Here is a 22,173-nt window from a genome sequence, read left to right on the forward strand (position 1 = left end):
CAAAAGCATCTAAAGTTCTCTGGAGTCAGCCTTACTGCTGTCAGGGAGAGCAGGTGGATTGCAGTCTGGAAAGACTGAGGTTTCCTGGAGCAGCATTGCTAGAGTAGGTAGCTTATGAGTTTGCCGAGATTTGCTAATAAGTGATAGGGGTTGCCTCGATGAGGGCAACCATATGTGTCCCGAGGGAAACGCTGCCCCAAGGAGGTTTGGTTATGAACGGGCTGTCGCGGGGGCAGCCGTCAGGGAGTGTCGTGTGTGCAAGCGGCAGGGGCCAGCGGGCAGCCGGAGGGACCGGTTGCGGGCCAGGGCTGCGTTCGCCTCTGTGCCAGTCCTCGCCAGTGTCCGTGCCGCGGGGCGGGGAGGCGCTGCCCGCCGCTCCCCGACCCACCTGCGCCGCGGGGCCCCGTTTCCCCCTCCCGCGGGCGGCCCCGCTCTGCTGCGGCGGCGGCGGCGAGTGCCGGCGCGGCACTTCCTGTCTGAGCCGGCGGCGGAAGGATCGCGTGCGCCGCCCCGCAGGAAGCGCCGCCGCCGCCGCCGCGCTGTGGCTGTGCCCGCGCCGCCCCGCTCCTCCCGCCGCGCCGTGCCGCGGGAGCGCGCCTCCCCCCCCGCTCCTGCCGCCGGCGCCCCCGCGCGTGCCCGGCGCGCGCCCGCGCGCCGGTCAATGTGAAGCCGCTCCGGCAGCGTAAACATGGCGACGTCCCTGCATGAGGGGCCCACGAACCAGCTCGACCTCCTCATCCGGGCCGGTAAGCTGCACCGTGCCTGCGGTGGCGGGAGCGGCGGTGGAAGCGGGGGAGCAGGAGGGAGAAAGCGGCGGCGCACGCCGCGCTCCGGCGGCGGGCGGGGAAGCAATGGAGGGCAATCAGGAAGTGATCACCTTGGTAGCGGCCGGCCCGGCGTGCGGCCGCCGGCAGCGGCGGCCCGCGGCACCTGCCCGCGACGCGGCGGCCCCGGTACCCCCGGTACCGCCGGTACAGCCGCCACCGCGGCGGAAGTTGTGGCCGGGCGGGCGGGGGAGTTTTGCGGGGTTTGCGCGACCGGGGCGAGAACCAGGAAGTGTGCGAGCTTGTTGTCCTGCCGCCTGCCCCGGCCCGGCCCTCCGCTCCGCCGCCACGCTGTCTGAGCAGGCAGGCGCAGCCCCGCAGAGCTGCGGCCCGTGCGTGTGCTCCCCACCCCCCTCCGCCGGTGTCCTTTTAAACTTTGCGGTGGCGGCGGGGCGGGCGGAGGCGCGGCCCACGTGTGCGGTGCGGAAGCGGCGCGCACACACACACAGGGGACACGACGGGCGGTTGAGCTGGGCGGGGGGGGGGGGGGGGTGGTCCCCCTCCCCCACGCGCGCTGCGTAGCGGAAGCTGCGCGTTCCCCCGGGGCCCCCTAAGCGCGAGGGGCGTGGCCTGCGCCGCTGTCCAATGGGGGCCGCCGCCGTTGGCGGCCGGAGGGCGGTGGGGCGGGGCGGGGCGCGGCGGCAGCCAATGGGAGCGCGGCGCGCGGCGGAGTGGCGGCTCCCCGCGGCGCTGACGGGGCGCGCACGGAATTGGAGGGAAGCGGAGTGTAAACACGGAAGTGGGGGCGCCGCGAGCACGTGGCCGGACCCCCCTTTACCTGCTCCGGCTCTCCCCGATGACGGGTAAGGAGACCCTGCCGGAGTCCCCCTGCGGGAGGAGCTGCGAGGCTTGCTGCCGCCGGGCCCGGTGTTGTGGGGTGCACGGTCAGATCGGGAATACCCCTGCCTGCGTCCTGACAAGAGATACCTGAGTTCTGTACCTTGTCGGACACACACACTTTGAGAACCAGGCACTTTGGTTCTGTTGCATCAACCGCTTCTGATGGTAGCATACTAAGGGGGTGCTGGGGTTTGTCATTAAGTGTGGTGCAGCCCTGGAGAAAATATGAGGGAGGTTGCACTGCTCAGAAACGCAAATACAATGTCAGATCTTCAGTTCTCCATGGAAGTCAGACCAGCTCTGATATTATTGTCTTTACATCATGGAGCTTCACTTTTTAAAGTAGTCATTGGAAGTTTGTGCACTGCAGTACAGAGAATAGTAGTACAGGTAATGAGTTGTGCAGTTAGTGCCTAGGCACAAGCTGGTCAGGAGTGTACCTTCATACTGGCTTGCCGCTGATATCACAGTACAAGCATAAACATGTGCTAAAGGTCATTAGGCTCTGCCATTTACTTATCTGCTAAGGTACCCTTTTAAAAAAGCAGGGCAAGTTACCTGATCTTCAAAATGGAAAAAAAACAGGGCTCGATGGGAGGGGAAGAACAAACCCCAGAATTGCCCAAAAGACTCCCATGACAAAGCAGTAGAGGACTGTTTTGATGCAAAGCAGAAACAGCGGAGCCATGCTGCAAGTGTGTGGCAAAAGAGATAGCTTCTCCTTGCCAGCAGAACAGAGCTCCGATTCCTACAGGGCTTGCTGCTTCAGGAGATTCCACTTATTTCTCTCTTGCTTTTGATTAATAAAGAATGTTTAAGTAGTTGGTTATTGTGCCAACAGCTTCTTAAGTCACAGTAAATACATTGCTTGTAAGCCAACCCTTAGGTAAATAACCAGTGACCTTTGTATTGCTCTTTCTGCTGTCCTTAGCCCAGCCAACTTAATTATCCTTTTTTTTTCCTTTATATTTGCATTGCAGTGGGGGATACAGATACCTACGCACATCTAGCATTCCCGTTGTCATACTGTCAGGATACCGTGTCTGTTTACTTATGTATGTATGTAGATGGTATCACGTGGATTTAAGAGAGGAATCCTGTATCCTAAGGGATTGTAGTAATTATGCCTTGCCTTTTTCTGTGGCTGCTGGCCTTGGTGTTGACAAAACTTCAGAGCATTTGTTAACTGTGGGAAGAAAGCTGGACCAAAATTATTACTGCTTAAGGTTATCTTAATTGCTGGTTGAAAGAGCAGCTCCGAAATGACTTTGTAAAGGTGTGTTTTGGCTTTGTAGCTAATATTTCTCTTAATTTTGGGCTGGTATCACACGGTTCACAGCAAAACAAGTGTTTTGAGATGCTCGCCCTTGTCTTCATTATTGCTTGCCAGTGTGCAGTGGATCACATCATCCTTATCATCCTTAAATTGTGAGCAGCTGGAAGCCTTCTAAAGGAACAGAGCTTTAAGGAAATGCCGGAAAACCTAAGGAGTTGTTCTTCAGTTTCTGAACAAATGCCTGCCATAAAACAAGCAGTAAACTGAAAACGCTTTCTTTTCCAGTCACGTGTTGCATACAGAAAGATTTCTGGGTGTTACCTGTACAGGCAATTCAACTGTTTTTAATTAAAAGGTGGCTTAGGTGCTGTTACTGCCTTACACTGCTATTTACTGTGGTCTTTTAAATGCTGAGATAAAACAAGCATGTGAACACCAATAAACTTTAATGAGGTCTGTTAGAGTATGTGTGTAGTCTCTCTTGACTGAGTTCCATGCTTGGAATTCTGAATTCTCCATTAAAGTGTTCCTCTAGTTGCCTGATAGTATTAAAGGATAAGCTATTGTAAATCAGGTGCTGCAGTTAAGTGTTGACCTTGTAACTGCAGACATTGATAGATTTTCAGATAAAGAGCTGTATCACAGTTTCAGAAAGTACAGTTTTAAAAATTTCAGTCCATTATTTTCCCTCTCATCACTTGCTTTAATTCACTTTGTTGCTCTTGTTTTACGTTAAAACTGGGGGCTTTGTTACAAAATGGGTATGTTGCCAGTATTCTCTTCTGTAAAGCTAAAAGTACAGCCCTGTCAGACTTAATTACCAAGTTTGGTATTTTGTAACAGCTGTTGAGAGCCTTGAATCATCTACTGTACATGCTAGTTGTTTAGAGAGTGGAGCTAGAAGACATTAGGTCAACAGTGAAGATAGATATCAAATAGCCTAGTTAACTGTTTATGTTTTAAAAATCAAAATAACTTTCTCTTCTAAGAGGACTTTTTTTTTTTCCCTCAGAAAACAGACCAGAAACTTTTTTAAGGAATTATTTTAAAATAAAGTGCCGAGGAGTTAGATTTCTTCATAAAAGCAGTAGGATGAGATTTGATTTAAAAGAATGAAAGAGAAATTTGTAGTGGTAGCTATAATGCATTCTGGTTTGGTAAACGTCACTTCTCATGTTACTCAGTTACTAAAGTCTGGAAAATTTACTTCCATCTGTGTATTTTGCTTCATTTGGGCAAGTGACATTCCTCTTGAAATGAGTATATAAGGTGACAGAGCTATGTCTTAAGTTGGTTACTCAAGCAATGCAGGCTATTGTAGCTTTGGGAGTCTTGTATATGTGCATAGTGGTACCTTAGTTAATAGTATGAATACAGTGGAAAATCTATGAATAGGGCATTTTTAAAGAAATGGGTGATACACATCATTCTTTGGTTAGAGATTTTTCTCCCGCTGCCATACCACTCTTGTGCGTCACAAGCTTGAATGTACTGAGAGAAGATTAGGGTTGCTGTGATGAGGTGTGTGTGCATGGCACAAGCTATAGGAGCCTGGAAGGTTCTGCGTAGTAAATAACCGCCAGTGATTTTCTGTTGTGATGGCTTCCAACTGAAATTGGCATTTTTTTTACTGCAGACTCCTAGTCTTTGGTTTGCTTTCCCCTCCTCTTTATTGTGAGAAGTGGTACCAACTGTGATACAAGTGGTGTTTAGTTGGTGACATTGGATATAGCTACCTGCAAGAACAGTTGCCTGGTTTTCCTTTGTCGTATCCCTTCTCTGAGGGAACCTGTTCCCCCACGTCATCTTTTGGGGTATCTTGTCTAGCTGTATTTTTCATCAGTATCACCTCTCCTGCCTGAGCACTATGACGCTTTTATAGTCTAACAGAAGACATGTCTTCCATTAGGCATTGTTTAGCCTTTCAGAAAGACATTTTAAGTACAAATTAGTGCTGAGATGCAGATTTACACTTTCCCACATGTATTGGTGCAGTAACGTTGCCCAAGCACAACTGAAAACTAATGCACACTTGGTAGAAGAATACTTCTCAGGCTAAAACCGTGGAGAATGGAGCTAGCTGATAAGACGTCAAGCTTGGTAATAGTGCTTATTTTAGTAAGTATTTTAATAGATGTCTTTTTGGCAATGTTAGGTTAGTTTGTTAACTGTCGTGATAGACAGACAGCATATGTTTTGTTGCAGTCGAAGCCAGAAGTGTTACTATTTTTTGCCTTAAGCTTTTTATATGACTATTTTAGTGGAGTTCTAGGTAAGTCATGTTGGAAAGATGTTTGTGAAGTGTGTATTTCCAAATGCCAGAGGCTTTTGAAGAGTAGATGATGCTAGTTTTATTGGAAATGGAAGGGTTGCTTAGGGCGGAGGTTGGATAGCTCCTTTGTCCCTCTGCTTTGCTGATAGCGTTTTGCAGCCTTAGTCCCTAATGCTGGGGCTGGGGGGATTAATCTCCTTTCCCTGCACTCTAGCCCCTCAGCAGAATGCCAGAGTACTGTAAAAGTATAAACATGGCTCTTGGCTATCATTTTTGTGTTGTTCCTGCTCTTTGTTCAGTACTTCTTACATGTGGTGCAGCATCTAAACTGTTCCCTATAGGAAATACTTTGGATACACACATAAACTTTGAATGCTTTTAAGCATTTAGGGGATGACAACTTCAATATTCTACTTCAGTACTTTCTTGCAACTGAAATTTGGCAATTGTTTGAGTTTCGTTATAGAATTGCTTTATAAACTGAACCTGATACCTGCACAGAACCTAGCTAGCTAGTTGTCCCCAAAACTGTTAACCAGCAGAAACAGAAGTGAAAATGGTACAGCTCTTTGCTGCAGGGGAGTTGGTGGGAAGGCTTTGCTGACCTGCTTTAAATCTTTTTCTCTAAAATAATATATTAAATGTTGATTTGGACTTTCCGGTTTCAATTTTCAGTATTGGTGTAGAATTGATAGATTCCCCATGCCTGGCAGCGTTCCTTACCTCTGGAAGAGTTGAAGGCCAGGTTGGATGGGGTTTTGAGCTGCCTGGTCCTAGTGGGAGGTGTCCCTGCCCATGGGAGGGGGGGTTGAAACTAGGTGATCCTTAAGGTCTCTTCCAACCCAAACCATTCTATGATTCTGTACTTTATAGTGACTCTCTGAATATTGTTCCTGTATTCTAATGATCAGGGAAGGTTTTATCTAGTAGATGCAGGGAAACTTTTAAGTCATCAATTTCTGAGGAACTGAAGCTTTTCTGCAGAAAGAAGAATGTTTAGGTGGAGAGCTTCCTGCAGGGCCACTCAGTTTCAGTGCAGGCATTCAGCCTCTGACTTGGGACACCTCCAAACTGCTTGGAAAAGAAACAGCAGCTTCCCCAGGCATGGGGAGCACCCAGGACCTGCAGCTGGGGCAAGGATGCAAAGTGCAAAACTGTTGATTGTCACTGGTTATCCAAGGGACAGAGTGTGCATACAGACCCTTTCCTTTAGCCTGAGCTTCCTATATGCTTAGTTTTTGTTTTTCCCAGCCTGGGGTGAAGCAAGTGGTGGTGGAATGTCAGCTTTATCAGGCATCTTATGTTCCAAAAGATAAAGCCCCCTAAATACCATTGCTGCAGAGAGCTGCAGTGGGAATCCCCGCAGCCAGCTAGTGGGTGGGCATCCGGCCTGGGTCAGCCAGATGTTTCAGTCCTCCAGAATTTTCCATTTGTGATACTTCCAGATTTCATTCACTTGCAGCTTCTGGTTTATATGTTTAGTGCGTGATCCTTGTGTTTAGGTATGCTGGAAGGCTTTCCCCCATGTGTGCCGGCATTAATCTGTTTCTTAAGTCAGAAGCAATACTAGTAGCGTTTTCCTTGCTTTATCTAAATAAACATCAAGTTGCTCCTTAGACATCCTCAGTAACAGGATAGGTGCCCTGAAGTTCTTGTCGAGCATGATTACCAAATCCTCTTTAGCTCTCTGACGCTGGAGATAGGTGACCCTGCCTGTGCTAAAGATAGATTTCCTGTGCTGCCGGAGCAGTTGGGCTTTGAGCAGATTGCCATACATGGAAAGGGCACGGGGAGAGTGCTGGCGTACCTCTGCGAGAGAGAGGGTCATGGGCAACAGGTGCTGCCACCACCACCACCACCGCCTCTAAAAACCTTTGCGAGGGTGAGCAACATGGACTGGGCCGTGAGCAGGACCCTGGGTTTAATTCATAAGTGGGGGGTTTCCTAGTGTTGCTGCTGCAGTCTGTGCTGTATCAAACTTTAAAATGCAATCTCTTCAAGTTACTTTAATGTGCAGCTTTTGTAGACTTTCTGAACTTGGAAAAAAGAGATCATTTCACCTTCCTCCTTATTGCTTACAAAAACCTCAGCCCCTGCATACTGTTTATGCTTTGTGTTTTGTTTTTTAGTAAGCAAGCCTGCTAAACCCAACTCTCATAGAATTTAAATGTCAGAAAATGAAACTGGATGTATGTTTTGCAAACCAATCTTGTATTTTTATCTATGTATATATAATGTTTATATAATCTTGTATTTTTTTATATATATATGTATTTATCCAAATAGAAAATAGGAAGAGAGGTGACCTTTAGATTTTAATGGGATAATAGTTGGAGATGGTACTAGTTCCCTGCTCTGCTGTGTCAGTTTGTAACCATCCTCACTACTGTCTGGTTTGTTGTGGTTAGCTTAAAGGCAGAAGACAGATCCTAGAAGTCTGCTTCTGTAAGCTCGTGATCACCTTGTAGAGTGGAGGAGCATGGCTGTGAACCAGAAATCTATTTGTGACAAGTAACAGTGTTGGTTCTGCTTGTCTTGTGTCTTCCCTACACATTTCTGTTGACAGGAAGATACAAAAGGTGCGAAGACACCTGACAGTTTTGGGATTGTCATGCTTAAGGCTGAATATTGCAGTTGTACAGCACTAAGCAATTTTTGTAACTAATTGTTCTCAATTTTTATTCTTCTGTAGTGGAGGCATCGGTTCATGGAAGTAATGTGCATTGCAGGGATAAGACAATTGAAGCTGCAGAGGCCTTGCTTCATATGGAGTCTCCTACCTGCCTGAGAGATTCCAGGAGTCCTGGTATGTGAGCCTCAGTTTCTGCTCTGTGAGCCTTTTCTTCCTCCACTAATTAGGAGAACAAGCAAATTGGGAAAGCTGCTTCTGTGGAGGATTGCTGCTTAAAACACTTTTCTCTTATTTTTCTTTTATATACTTTTCTTATTGCAAAACTACTGATTTGTTTGAGTTTTTACAGGATTTCTCTACCTGTAACAAGCATACTTACAGATGAAATTATTTATCTGAGAAAGGTTGGGTAAGGATCTAAGAGTAGTTACACATTTAAAATGAACTTTTCCATCTGAACATCAGGAGATACTTTTTCACTGTGCAGGTGACCAAGCCCTGGCACAGGCCTCCCAGAGCAGTTGTGGAGTCTTCATCCTTGGAGATACTCAAAAGCCATCTGGACACTGTCCTGCACAGTCACTTCTATGTGGCTCTCGTTAAGCAGGGGCTGGACCAGGTGCCCTTCAGAGGTCACTTCTAACCTTATCATTCTGTTCTTCTGTGAATTTGACACTTTAAATTGCTAAAATAAACAGTTATATTAAGGGAAAGATATTTTTATCTGTGTTTCTGTTTTACAAAGAATATCTGAATACACTGTGCTGCAAGGTATTACCAGTTAGAACCCACAAAACTTAATTTGATGATTACTTTAACTTGATGTTCCTTCTGAGGCAACTTAGTATATGTTGGATGAAGCAGTGGTTAAACTGAAACCTAAAAGCTGCAAAATAAGAAATGGAGATCAGAGTAAGGATCAAAGGTTAAGCTTTAATTTGTTTCATTTAAAGTTGAGTTCTGAAATATTGGTGTGATACTTGTTCTATGCCTAACAATACTGGCAAGCATGCATATTTTAGGGAATTGGGTTGATTTTCTAGGTGACAAGTTGTTGGAGCAGAGTTTTGCTATACTACTGCATATTCTTTGATTAAAATAATTCATGGAAGATACACTAAATTAATCAGGTAGAAACTTCATCAGATACTTCCCCCCCTGCCCTTCCTTCCTTTGCTCATAGTGAAAACTTTTGTGTCTCTTTGTATGTCAAACCCAGAATTCATCCATGCAGCCATGAGACCTGATGTGATCGCAGAAGCAGTAGTGGAGGTACCGGCGGAGGAATCTGAACCGATGGATGCATCTTCTGTTCCAACTTCTCCTGATATCCATGAACCGATGAAAAAGAAAAAAGGTATGCACAGCTCTTTGTAGGAGCAATCTCAGAATTCATTTATCATGTGCACTGCTGCAGACGGTGTGATTGATACTGGTGGAGATGGGTTAGATGATCTGATTTCTCTGCTCATAGTATCAGACTGACTAGAGGCTGAAATGTGGGTTCTTAGAAAACGAGTCTCCAACAACAAAAAAAAAGGCAAGAGCCAAGCCATAAAGGAAAATATGATTTCCTTGTTGTCTTCTTTAAGCACAGTTTACAAAGTGGAGGAAGAGTAAAGAAGGATTCAAAGAGGATTTGTGTGGGTAACCATTGGTGTCTGAAATACAGAAATATCTGGGGAGTGGGTAGACTCAGGATTCTTGCAGTGAAACAGCAGGGGAAATGCTAAGCTACAAAACCATAAATTAGTTTACAAAATCAGTACAAGATCTTCCTTGTGAGAGAGAAGTATTTTCTTTGTCTGATTGGCATGTCTTGAAGGAGAAACTATTGAGAACAGTGTTGGAGTTCACAGTTACCAGTGAGAGGTTGGTACCTGGTGAGGTTTCTCTCTGGTCTAGCAGTTTTCTTACAGGCATCAGTACAATTCATATAACTGAAGAAATGTTGTTGTATTAGAGCTTTCAGGCATGCTAAGATGAAATATTTACTTATAATTTAGAGGAAAATGCAGTGTAGTGATAAAGTGATATAAATACAAGATCTATGAATTTTAGATCTACTAAAAACATGCATAACTGTAACTCTACGGTAAATTACATAAGCCAGAAAATGATGATTAAAGCTTTTCTGTGGATTTAATCTGTAGTCATACACTGGATTTAAACTATGTATTTTCAACTGCCTGTTTGAATGGGTGTTCCTGGGTACATTGTGTTACAGGGCTGTGCTCAGGAGCTTTGGAAATTTTATGAAGGTTATTTTGTAAATATTTTTTCCTATTACAAATCCCTGCTCTTAACTGACTGAGGTTATTCAGCCCTAGTTACAGAGCCATAATTTTGGTCTGCATAATGAATGCCTGTTGAAATTCAGGATTTAATAAAGAGTGTTGTTCATCAGAAAAATTAATGCTGTTGTGCCTGAGGCAGGAGCTTTAATTGTTTCTGCTTGCCTTCAAGTGAAGGTAGAAGCATGGAATGTTTACAGCCTGCTGCCGCCGTGGGGCAAGATCCTCTTCCCTGCCTGTTTACCTTGAGTGAAAAGGTCAGCAGAAGTGTGAAATGATGAGGAAGCCACAGGTCTTGCTGGGAGAGGATTTCTATGGCAGGGGCAGGTAGGCAGCTCTAAGCCTGCTGCTAACAGAGTCCTTCTCTCTGGAGCCTCCTTGGAGGCACAGGCAGAGAGTAGGAGGAGATGTGTGGGAGCCCTGCCAGCTCACAGTGGGCAGCTGAGGTTGCGGCACAGGTAGGCTGCCAGCAGCGCCTTGAGCTGTCCTGCATCCTGAGGCTGTGGGTGCTGGTTGGAGGTGTCTTAATGCCCTGCCTGCCATATGCAAGTCGTGTGCAGCACCACTTGTGTTGAGTGAAAGCTTTTGTCTATAGCTTTTAATGGACAGGTGCAAGGTGGAAATGAATGCTTACTGTCTAAATAGTAAAATTTGTTAGGAAGACCGATGCTTTGGTCAACACCCATGCTAGGATGCAGAAAACACAGCAGAAGAAGAAATAAGACATTTCAGGGAAAACCAGACACTACAAAGTTTTACTTCATGCATGTGGTGCTTGCCTCACCTGCCATTAACTTGTCTGAAATTGAGCTCAATCTGCTTCTGAAACAAGCAATGAAATGATGAGCTAAACTGGATGAGCAGTAGTTGTAATAATCGAAGAATTTTAAGTTTATCCATACCTGTAGCAAGGAAATGGCAGTGGAAAAAAATGCACAAGCTATTCTTTCAGCAAAGACAAACTGTAAAATACTTTTATTCTATGGATGATTAATACTTTTTTTCCCTCCCATGTTTATGTGCAGCTGGCCGTAAACCGAAGACCCAACAAATACCTGATGGGTCTCCAGATCTCGGTATAAAGAAGAAACCTCGAGAAGGCAAAGGTATGTCTTTCCATTTACTGAGTCTTTAAGATTATGCAGTGTATATGTATTATATCTGTCCCAGGAAATAATACACAGATCTTTAAAATTTTGGTGGATGACTTTATACTGACTTCATTAGAGTTTTAATTTTATTTGATGTCTTCAGATTGGTCAGGGTCTCACACAAGGATGTGTGGAACTGCTCTAGAAGTACCCTGTGATACACTTTGATTTTTCATTTGCTTTGCTTCTTGTTTATTGACGTTGCTGTCTTTTGTGTTAACTCACTGCTAGACACATAATTTGTTAAGCTACTGCTGAAAGGCTTGTTCTCAAGTAGAAGAAGTAGCTTATGGGCATTTGTAATGGTGGTGGTTGAAAGTAAGTTTTCTTAGTTCACAAACTTCAGTGGGAATATGTGGCTTGACTAAACAATTTGGTTTGGCTTAAAGGGAAGAACAAATGGTGATATGCTACTTCACTGATAGAGTGAGGAATTTATGCAGGAGAGTCATATTTGGCTAATGTTTCTCCTGACAAAAACTGTACTTTCTTGGACTTCAAGCCCTGCTATTCACCTAGCAGGGAGATGGACTAGAGCATTTGCTCACAGGTTACCTTTGAAGTGGCATACAGTGTATCACTCTTCCCCTGGTTATAGGTGAAAAATGTGGATCTCTGTAACAGTTGCCTCACTGAAAGTCATTTGGGGATGTTGCTCTAAGTAGAAGAAGGAAAGTTCAGTGACTTTCAGTGGCAGCATTCTAGCTGAGTGTGCAATGGTCAGCTCCACTATTACTTTCGGTTTTGTTTGAAAGCAAGATCTCTGCTGTTTACGTAATTGCTTATCTGGGATACAGCTCCTGAGCTGTCACATTTGTCAGTAGGGCAAGAAAGAAAGAGGCTGACATTGTGCAGATGTTAGCCAATGAAAACCAGCACAACAGTAATTAAACATCCCTTCAGTGGCCGTGATTGCTGTCTTTGGATTTGGGTGTAGCAGTCAACCTCAAGGGAGATTGCAGATACTGCATCTGCTTTACTGAAAAATACATCTTGGATGGGATTTTTTTGTTTTGAGGTTTTGTTTGGTTTTTTTTTTGGTGTTCTAAAAGCTTTCTTAGCTTTTTTAATTTTAATTTTACTATTATGGATTTCCATTATCTGAATAGTACTATGTCCCGGTTCTTAGTTTACTGCACAAATAACTTGGAGAAAGGAGGCCCATCTTTCTATGTCTTCTAGTTTTTGTCTGTACTGATTTCATTCTATAGCTGTTTGTCTTATTAAGTGGGAGATGGTCCTGCTTTGTGTTGTTTTTTTATTTCTGTGGTTCCTCATAGTGATCTACTTTTGTCTATTGTTTTCACAGGGTATTTAATTCCATATTTTACACTACACATGGCATAAAATACATGTTTTTTCTTAATGTTGGCAGACTTGGTATCTTTTTTGGTGTAAAGTGAGGCAGATGTAAATATGATTTAATTGTGCCTTCAATTTATTATACAGGAGGAACTGGACATTTCTTAGTATTTTGTCTTAAAGACAGATAGTATTTTTTGTCCTCACATAGTGGATTGGCAGTTCAGGCATGGTTTCTCTGTACATAGTATTTCTTTTGCACAAATACTCTTGTAGAAAGTGTATGCAGTTGGGAGGAGCAAAACTGCCTTTGAGCTTCTCCACATGGATGCTGGTACCAATGTGACAGTTTGTTGATAGACACAGCACCTCGTACCATTCCTGTAGTTTCTGGCCATTGATCCTTCTATTTTGAGATGGCAGCTAACATTCTCAAGTAGCTGGTGGCTGTAATAACTGTCTGGCCACAAGAAATTCCTTTCATTGTGCAAAACCTACTCTGTACTAAGATAGGTAGTAATAACCTGTCTTACAAAGATAGGTTGAGAGAGTTGGGCTTGTTTAGCCTGGAGAAGAGAAAGTTTCAGGGAGACCTTAGAGCAGCTTCCAGTGCCTAAAGGGACCTACAGGGAATCTGTAGAGGGGCTTTTTACAGGGGCGTGTAGTGACAGGACAAAGGGGAATGGCTTTAAACTGAAACAAGGTAGATTTAGATAAGATAAAAGGAAGCCTTTCACTATGAGGGTGGTGAGGCACTGGAGAGACACAGGTTGCTCAGAGAAGTTGTGGCTGCCACACAATTTTGTGTTTGCCACACAGCTGTGATGCTATGATTTTCTTCTTATTTTTGCTTTAAGAGGGAATGGAAATATCAGTGCATTTTCTGATACTGAAGTACAGGAGGATATAACATCCTGAACTCTTCTTACAGATGAAGCTTGTAGCGACTTGGAACACTGTCCCACACTTCTTTTCAAGACCTGAGGAGGGGTGCAGGATTAACAGGCTCCTGCACTGTGTAGTAGATCACTTGGATTGGCTCCTTTCAGAATGTAAATATTTATGGAAGCTTTATGAAACAGGATGAAGGAGTGTGTGCAGGTTGCGTTACATAAGATCCTCTCTGTAACGTTTGCTTGTAATGCAGGTCATTCAGAGTTACCTACATATGGAGGACTTTGTTATCTTAAAAAGTGGGTTTCTAATATTTAAATGCTTTCTGGTTATAGGAAATACAACGTACTTATGGGAGTTTCTTCTGGACCTTCTTCAGGACAAAAATACTTGTCCTCGATACATTAAATGGACTCAGCGGGAGAAGGGAATCTTTAAACTTGTGGACTCAAAAGCTGTTTCCAAGCTGTGGGGAAAACACAAAAACAAACCTGACATGAACTATGAGACTATGGGAAGAGCTCTGAGGTAAAAACTCTTAAGCTTTATGTTTCCTACTGTAATTTTAAATCTGATTCTTAATTTTGCCTATAGAAATGTAGGCAGATAGTTTCAAGATTTCAAAAGCTTTGGCCTCTTGCTGACTTGGCTGTTTAAAAAGCCTCAGTGTCTTGCAGTTCCTATTGCTCTTTATGTTATCAGTTAATGTTCAGTTTAGTTCCTGAAGTATATATATAAAAGGTCAGATTTTACTTGATTTTCAGCTAGATGCTTCAGATGCTCTTGCCACCTTCTCTCTGTATTTTCTCACTTTGTACATTTTGCTGTGGCTACTTCAGATTTTCCTCTGAGCACAGAATGGCGTTTTCTTCAACATCTGTCACTATGTTTGTTACTACTTTATTATACTTTTCTTCCAGATACTACTATCAAAGAGGAATCCTTGCGAAAGTTGAGGGTCAGAGGCTTGTATATCAGTTTAAGGAGATGCCAAAAAATATAGTTGTCATAGATGATGACAAAAGTGAGTCCTGCAATGAGGATTTACCAATGCCTACAGATGAAAAGTCATTGGAAAGAGTGTCTTTATCTGCAGAAAACCTTCTAAAAGCAGCAACCTCTGCACGTGGAGGAAAAAATTCCTCTCCATTAAGCTGTACCAGAACAGAAAAAGCAGTCACCAGAGTTGTGAATATTGCCTCACCAACGCATGATACATCATCATCTCGTCCCTCAACCACCACTACTACTGTCCCAGCAACGACAGCTCCAAGGTTTGTATTAATGTGGCTTGGGCTTGTCATTTGGTAAGGACAAGCATTTTTTTGGCTAGAAAGCTGTCTTGTAGGTTTTTTGTTCTATGTTTTGAATGTTGGAAATAATTTCTGATTTGTAAGTAGCAGTGTAGCATGATAGAATACTATGAAAGTTTGGTTTATGTGATCAGAGCCAACTCTTAATATGCTTACCCTTACACATTTTAATATTATATATACAGAGGGAGGGAGAGATGAATGCTGCTGAATTTCCAGAGTCCTGTTGTTAGATGTGCAAAAGGTTTGGGTGTTTCTTGTTCGTTCGCTTTTACCATTAAAAATCCATAAGTCCCAGATTTGTCTGTCCCTGTTGTCATCTCTGAAAGTGCGCCATGTTTCAGCCTAAAAACAACCATCTGTCTTTATTTTGCAGGACTGTACGTGTGGCAATGCAAGTGCCTGTTGTAATGACCTCTCTGGGACAGAAAATCTCCACCGTGGCAGTGCAGCCGGTAAATGCAGGGTCACCGTTAATAACCAACACAAGTCCAACAACAGCAACAACTCCAAAGGTAGTAATCCAGACAATCCCTACTGTGATGCCAACCTCTGCTGAGAACGGAGACAAAATCACAATGCAGCCTGCCAAAATCATTACGATCCCTGCCACGCAACTGACGCAGTGTCAGTTACAAACAAAAACGGGCCTCTCTGGGTCAGGAAGTATTAACATCTTGGGAACCCCGTTGGCTGTTAGAGCACTAACCCCGGTGTCTATAGCTCATGGGACACCAGTAATGAGACTATCGGTGCCTGCTCAGCAGGCATCTGGCCAGACTCCTCCCAGGGTGATAAGTGCAGTTATAAAAAGTCCAGAAGTCAAATCAGACACAGCGGCTTTAAAACAGGATCGTGAAGTGAAAACACTGCAGCTGGTAAAAGAAGAGAAGCCGGCAGATGGAAGCAAGACTGTAACCCATGTAGTAGTAGTTAGCACGCCCTCAGCTATTGCTCTTCCCGTAACAATGAAAAGAGAAGGAATCATGACGTGCGAGAAATGAAGAATTGGCTGCTTCCAGCATGGACTTGTAGACTGTTACGGTTTTGAATATACTGACATAACTGGGGAGGGGGGGGAAGTGATACAATCACGAAGTTGAAAAGGAGAGTTTTGAAATGTTAATAAACATGCATATGTTGAAGACTTACTGCAAAAAAAAATTATTTTCCCGTGTTTCAGTGGGAATAAAACCACATTTTTAATGCTGACAAAAACTGCCTCTTCCAGTTGGGAAACAGCTGAACCTGCAGAGAAGGAAAGAGAGAGGAACTGAAAAGGGACCAAACAGTTCACTACGTTACTCGTTACCAAGTTACACTAAGACCTGGAACACTAAAAAGAGAGCTGTGTGAGAGGTTTGCCTTGGCTTTTAGTTTTCAGGGGGAGAGGAAAGTCTCATTGTTGCAAAATTTGATGCATGTTCTATGCATACCAGCAATTACTACTGTGTGCCCGCAGTACTCAACTGGTGCTATGTGAAAAACTCTGCTCCTAGGTATTGTAGAATGTGAAATAAAGGAGAAGATTAAAGAGCTTCTAAATGAAGACGGAGACCTAGAGGGATTTTTGTTTTTGTATCATACAGCTTAAGCAGATTCAAAATGAAAGCCTTAGACTGATTTTCAGTTATCTTTCTTGAAATAAGCTAATGGCTTGTTTGTGTAAAGCTTTTTTATTAAAACAAATTTTTGAAAAATCTTGTACCTAGCACAGTATTGTTATAGAATTACATGTAACATATTTTGTATGGTAGTTAAAAGTCTGTCTAAATTTCTTAATTGTGGACAAAATGGCAGCAGGCTTTCCGCCTTCTGCTGGAACATACCTGTGTGTCTCTCACTTAGCCTTGACATCCGTGCATACATTTCAGTTTCAGCTCTACCCTGTCACTTGAAAGGTCACGCCCAGCATGAGCTTTTGTCAGGTAGTTCTCAACCTGTAAATTTTTTTTAGTTGAAGTTAAGAGGGAAGTACCAGTGTTCAGAATGAACTATAATAGTTTGTATATTCAACATTTGAAGTATATTCTATTTTGTTGTACTCTTGTTTCAAAGTGTATTCAAGTAGGTTTTACTGAAATATAGAAATGAAATTTAATGGTGTTTGGTCTGCTTTTTGTTTTTTACTCTTTCCTTTCAAACTATTAAACACCTTCTCTGCTTATTTGGAATCTTCCAGGCATTCAGCATAAGATAGCTGATGTAGTGTGGAAGTTTGGAGCTCCTCACTACTCCTGTACTGCGAATGGCTGACCAACTCACACAGTACACTGAAGTATTTTTCCTTGAAATACCTGTGAAGCTTGCAGCAGTTGGTGAGGTAACTTCTGACAGGGGTCTAGTTCTCTAATGCCTATTCAGGATTGTAGGCATACATGGTGTTCTTACATTGTGGCTAATCATACGAGTGCTTGTGGAATAACTTGAGTAGCTTAAGAAGTTACTGCCCTCCAGCTAACAACTTTGCATTAAAACTCAACTTTGTGTGTGCTCCCAAATTGTTTTATTGCAAAGAAGATGGTTTGCTTAAGTGACTCGGAGACTCAAATCAGTAAATTCTGGAGCTCTGTGAACTACCTGTTCCTCCATCCACACCTTGATTTCCTAAGGCTGCATTGCAAAGAACAGGTAGAAATAAGAGGACTAGGCTACTAATTAGTACTAATTAGTGTACTAATCTTTGTCATCATCTTATAGAGGCAAGCTGGAAGTACTGGTAGGTAGAAACTGTGAGAAAAGAGAAATACTGAGTTTTACTGGTAGTCCTTTCTATGTTGCCATTGACATTTCCAACTTTTGGCTTCAGCACAAATACATGACTAGGTAGATTTTTTTTTCTCTGAATGAAGTAACTATCTAAATAGGTTTTCCATTTATAGTTGTGCTGTTGTCACAGGTGTCACGATACATTACTGCAGGGTAAACCTCAGGTGAGAGCACACAGTACACAAATTGCTCTGTAGTTGCAGTCCATGTACAAGAGTTTGGCTTAAAATAGATGTAGGGTAGTTTGCCCTATTTTCATGGGGACCTCACTGGCATTACAACAGTTACCAGAGAAAGCAGCACATGCGTTTGTGGATAGCCAGGTGCTCTGTGGCACTCTCAGCTCCTAGTGAGATGCCCTGGAAAGTGTTACGAGCAGAATCTTGGGTAATGAAATTTGACCACCTATGTAATTCCTGCCTGGAGGAGCAATTTCAACAGCAATCTGGAATGGAAGTCTTCAGTGATGATAAAGGGGACCAGATTAATTAATTACTTATATTGGAGTATTATTGGAGTAAATATAATTACTTATAATTAGGTACTTATATTGGAGTTTATTTTTTTCCCTTTAGCTTCTAATACTGAAAAATGAGTTACCTCTACAGTTCTAGCAGTAAGCCCCATTCTTCCCTTCAACTGGTATGAAATGTGGAAATAGCACTGTACAGCCAGGCCAGCATGTGGGGAACTTCGAAAGTCCTTTTTCGTACTTTAAGCAGGGAAGCAGAGCTTGAGAATGAATGAACAAACTGAAGCAGGTAACAAAGTGTGGTGTAGAAGGCAGCAAACTGTCCACCAGCAGTTAACACAAAGAAGCGGAGGTTCTTACAGGTAAGCTGTGTTCTTGGCCTGGGATAGAGGACAAAGGCCTCACAGGAGGTAATGTAGAAGAAGGAAGAGGATTTATGTTGCCATGAAAGAGGACAGAAAGGGAAGTGGGTTGACTAATTTGGTACTCTGAGAGGCTCTAATGTTCTGGGCAAAGGGAAATGGAGCAGCGTGAAGAAACACAGGTGGGAAAAATCAGAGAAGTAATAGCATTTTTAAACCTACATTTTTAAGTCTTCTGTAAGAAACCCTTTTCTAAATGGCTGTTATTTGATCTACATGAAAGAGAGGTGCTGTATCTCAGAGCATGAAATGTCTATCTGAAGTATTTGTAGTTGAGTCCTTGCTGACACCCAATTTAGATACACTGGAAGTCAAATGAGGACAAACTGTCTTCCTGGAAATAGATGATCTCCAGCTGATGTCCTCTGAAGTTAAAGCCAAGACTTCATCGTGTAATGGCAAAAATGAGAAGGAATGAAGGCGCATGTCTCTGCTACTGGTGCAATAAGCAGCTTGCAGCCGTGGTGCTGCATCTTGCCACTGGGCTGGTGATGGTCCTGTGGCTCTCTCCCCTGGCCACCCGGTGAGTGGCATGCATGCTACCAACTGCTAGGAACATTTGTCAGAAGTTTGTTAAGTGCTGTGAGGATCTCAATCTGCATAAGGATGTGCTGTAACTCAAATGGAGAAGGTACTTAACAAGGCTTCGAACAGTGAAGACACTTTTTGTTAGCCTTTCCATGTATGTCTTTGTTCTCTCCACCTTTTTAATTTAGCTGGTAGTGTCAGTGATTTCAGTGTATCTACTTAAGCACGGCTCTTCAGCATTGCTTTGTGTGCATGTGGTTCCTCTGAGTTGTCCTGAGATCCAGTTGTTCTTTGGAGGTGGTATGTGATCAAGGTATCAAGCCGTGCTTCTTACAGGAGGCAGCCTCTTCCTGGGCAGCTAAGTGGCTGAGGGGCAAGATTCCCACGTGTAACTTGAGTCTTTGATCTTTATCAGGGTCTGTGCAAGCTTGCTGTTCAACATGCTGCTCTATGCTGACATAATTAATTATGATGTGGACAAAAAATGGTTTTGCTTGTGGTGTTGAAGGATGTGACCTTGGGAAAAGGGAACTTTGGTCAGGTTTGAAATCTGAAATAGACAAAGGCACACTAAACATTTTAAGCTAGTACCTAGCTATACTCCTAGACTCATGCAAGCCTGTTGAAAAACCTGTTATTTTGTGCATGTGTGAAAGTGGGACTGGCTTTTACACCTGAAGCTGGTGGCTCATTTAGAAAAGCGCAGACTTAATTCATCCCTGGCAAGTAGTAACTTTTCTAGATGTGCAGGTGCAATGTAACTGTTGAGAAGTGAGCACACTTAAGGCAGAAGGCATTCAGACATAGTATCACTGATTTTACAGATACAAACATTTTTATGTTTCAAATAGCTACTATTGTAAGTTATAGGATAGGGTAACACTGTAATCCACAAAAAAATCTTAACTGCGAGTTGCAACTCAGGATAGACCTGAATATAAACATTTCTGGGTTGTGGCATGAAAAGTTGAAAGGGGAATCCCATCCTGGAGACTACTGGTTTTGTTACTCTCTCTTGGACCAAAGTCTGTCTTGCTTAGCAAAGGGTTCTGTGCCTTGACACAGCTCAGGTGGTCTGCGTAAAGTGTGTTGCTGACAAGGCTGAGCTCCTGGGATCTTTTGCTAATTGATTTTCTCAACTCTAGTACTTCTGGGAATTACATCTGAGCAGATCAAGGATCAGTAAGCCAGGGGCAGGCAGGAGCTGATGGGAAAATGGACAGGTGCCTGAAGCCTCAGTTCTAGCTCACTGTGACACCTACAGCAGGGGTCTGTTATGCATGATGGCTGTCACAGCCAGAACAAGCTAAACTCAGTTTCTGCCTCGTAGACACTGTTCAAATAGCAGGTGTTAAGCTTATTAAGTGAAGAAGATCCAAGTGATGCTATCTGCTTCTCATCTAATTGTTCTCCAGGAGAGATGGAGCTTTAATAAGCTGGCGACAGCTTCTGCCTTTCAGCAAGTAAGTGGGTCATTTCTTCCTTCAGCTAACTGAGGGTAAGGGAAAACTGTCACTGCTAAAGCTCATGCAGCTTTTATTCAAGATTAAGCAAGGGATCTGTTGAGACTTTTTTAGCCTTGGTGTGCTTATAAGGCAGACAGCCACAAGAAGAGCTCCGAGGACATTTTTACTGTAAGAGTCATGCTGCCACATAGGAAAAGAATTAGAAACTTTCCTGCTTCCTATTAAGAATATTTAGTGTACTGATAATTATAGCAGGCAAAAAGCATTAGTGCTGTAAGCCAGCCTCTTCCTGCATAAAACACAGCAGGAGCAGTATTTCACTTCAGTTTTCCAGTACAGGCTGTCACCAAAATGTATTTTACAGCAAGGACTGGAATAAAAGGGTGAAGCTGACTGGGCAGTTACCAGCTAATTTCTGTGTCTTGTCTACCTCTTATTAAAATGCAGCAGAAAGGGTTCACCGTTGGGCTATAGCAGGGATCAGTATGATACCTTGTGAAGGGGAGAGCCCCCAGCTTTTTCACAGTTATTCCACCCTCCCCTTGCCTTCAAAATTACCCTTTAAGGACATGCAGCAGTGAACATCTACTGTCACGTGTGCAGGGTGAAACAAGAATCCCAGCCTTTTGCACTTCAGGAGAGCTCTGCAGTGATGGCAATATCACACAGATCATGCTGTTTCTCCAAAGCTTGGTTTCTTTGCTAAGAGAGTTAGCACTGAAAGCAAGGGGCTGAGTAAAATGGCTTAAGAACCAACTAGATACCAAACACCATCCCCCTGTGAGAGTGATGGTGGCAGTTTGGTAGCTGTGGGAGTTTAGCTCCTGCTGTTAAACAAAGCCTGCTGTAATCGGTGCTGCAGCTCTGTGCCCTGGCAGGAGGGGAACGGTGGCACACTGATGGACACCCTTGGCAGGCCTTGGAAAACAGAGCTGCTCCTGCAAAAGTAAAAGGGAGATTCTGGGCTTTTTGGTGGTGTGGGAGTTCTTTGGTTGGTGGGTTTGTTTGGCTTTGGGCTGTGGTGTTTGGTTGTTGGGCTTTTTCCCCCCACATACAGATCTGAGCACAGTATCACCCTTGCTCTCAAGTCACAGCTTTCTACCTCACATGTAGCTGCTTCTAGAAACTGCCAAAAGGATGTGAATGGAAACTCCAGCTTCTGGTGTGACTGTGGTGGATGAGCAAGGATTTGACTTGTAAAATGTATCATCTTATAGGTCCACATTGGGGTGCTGGTTTTTAGATGAGTTTGGCTACCGCCAGCTAGATACCTCTGTTAACAGGCAATTGTACTTTTTCTCCTCCTTGCAAGACCATTTGAGGGAAGATCCTACAAGAAGATAACTGCAAAGGAGAAGCAGCACTGCATCTCACCCACTCAGATTGCAACTGAGGGCAGCCAGCACTGTGAGAAGGAAGCCGTCTCAGTCTAACCGGTATGGAATGTCTATGGCAGGGATACTTAAAAATCTGCATTAGGAGTGTTCCATCTCTGGTTCAGAATCTCCCCCAAAGGAGTCACCCCTTCTGCCTGATAGAAGCATTGACCAGGCAAAACAGGCTCCTTAGGTGTAAAATCCTTTTTGTCCAGGGAATTTCAAACCCACACTTACTTGAGGAGTCCTGCATTCCAGGCTGGTAAGAGAGGCCTCAGATCCTCTGCTTAGAAACATATAGCCACCATCCTGCAAGAGTCAGGAACACATGCAGTGTTATGG

The 22,173-nt window shown here is 43.7% G+C and overlaps 1 protein-coding gene across 4 annotated transcripts in view; it reads left to right on the top strand.

Annotated features, from left to right (window-relative positions):
* ELF2 (E74 like ETS transcription factor 2) overlaps positions 1-16,899 on the top strand; it is a 36,433-nt gene extending 19,534 nt beyond the window's left edge. For 3 of the 4 annotated variants that reach the window (XM_034064966.1, XM_005142372.4, XM_031043093.2), the window contains 6 exons: positions 7,905-8,018; positions 9,064-9,201; positions 11,164-11,244; positions 13,821-14,013; positions 14,406-14,759; positions 15,175-16,899. In XM_034064966.1, the coding sequence (XP_033920857.1) occupies positions 7,905-8,018; positions 9,064-9,201; positions 11,164-11,244; positions 13,821-14,013; positions 14,406-14,759; positions 15,175-15,802 (1,508 nt within the window). In that variant the 3' untranslated portion in view covers positions 15,803-16,899. Of the gene's footprint in view, positions 1-632; positions 747-7,904; positions 8,019-9,063; positions 9,202-11,163; positions 11,245-13,820; positions 14,014-14,405; positions 14,760-15,174 lie in introns of those variants that run through there. The other variant, XM_034064967.1, reaches the window with a different exon arrangement.
* The last annotated feature ends 5,274 nt before the right edge of the window (positions 16,900-22,173 follow it).

The sequence above is a fragment of the Melopsittacus undulatus genome, chromosome 7 (genome assembly GCF_012275295.1).
Source record: "Melopsittacus undulatus isolate bMelUnd1 chromosome 7, bMelUnd1.mat.Z, whole genome shotgun sequence".
Lineage (NCBI taxonomy): Eukaryota > Metazoa > Chordata > Aves > Psittaciformes > Psittaculidae > Melopsittacus > Melopsittacus undulatus.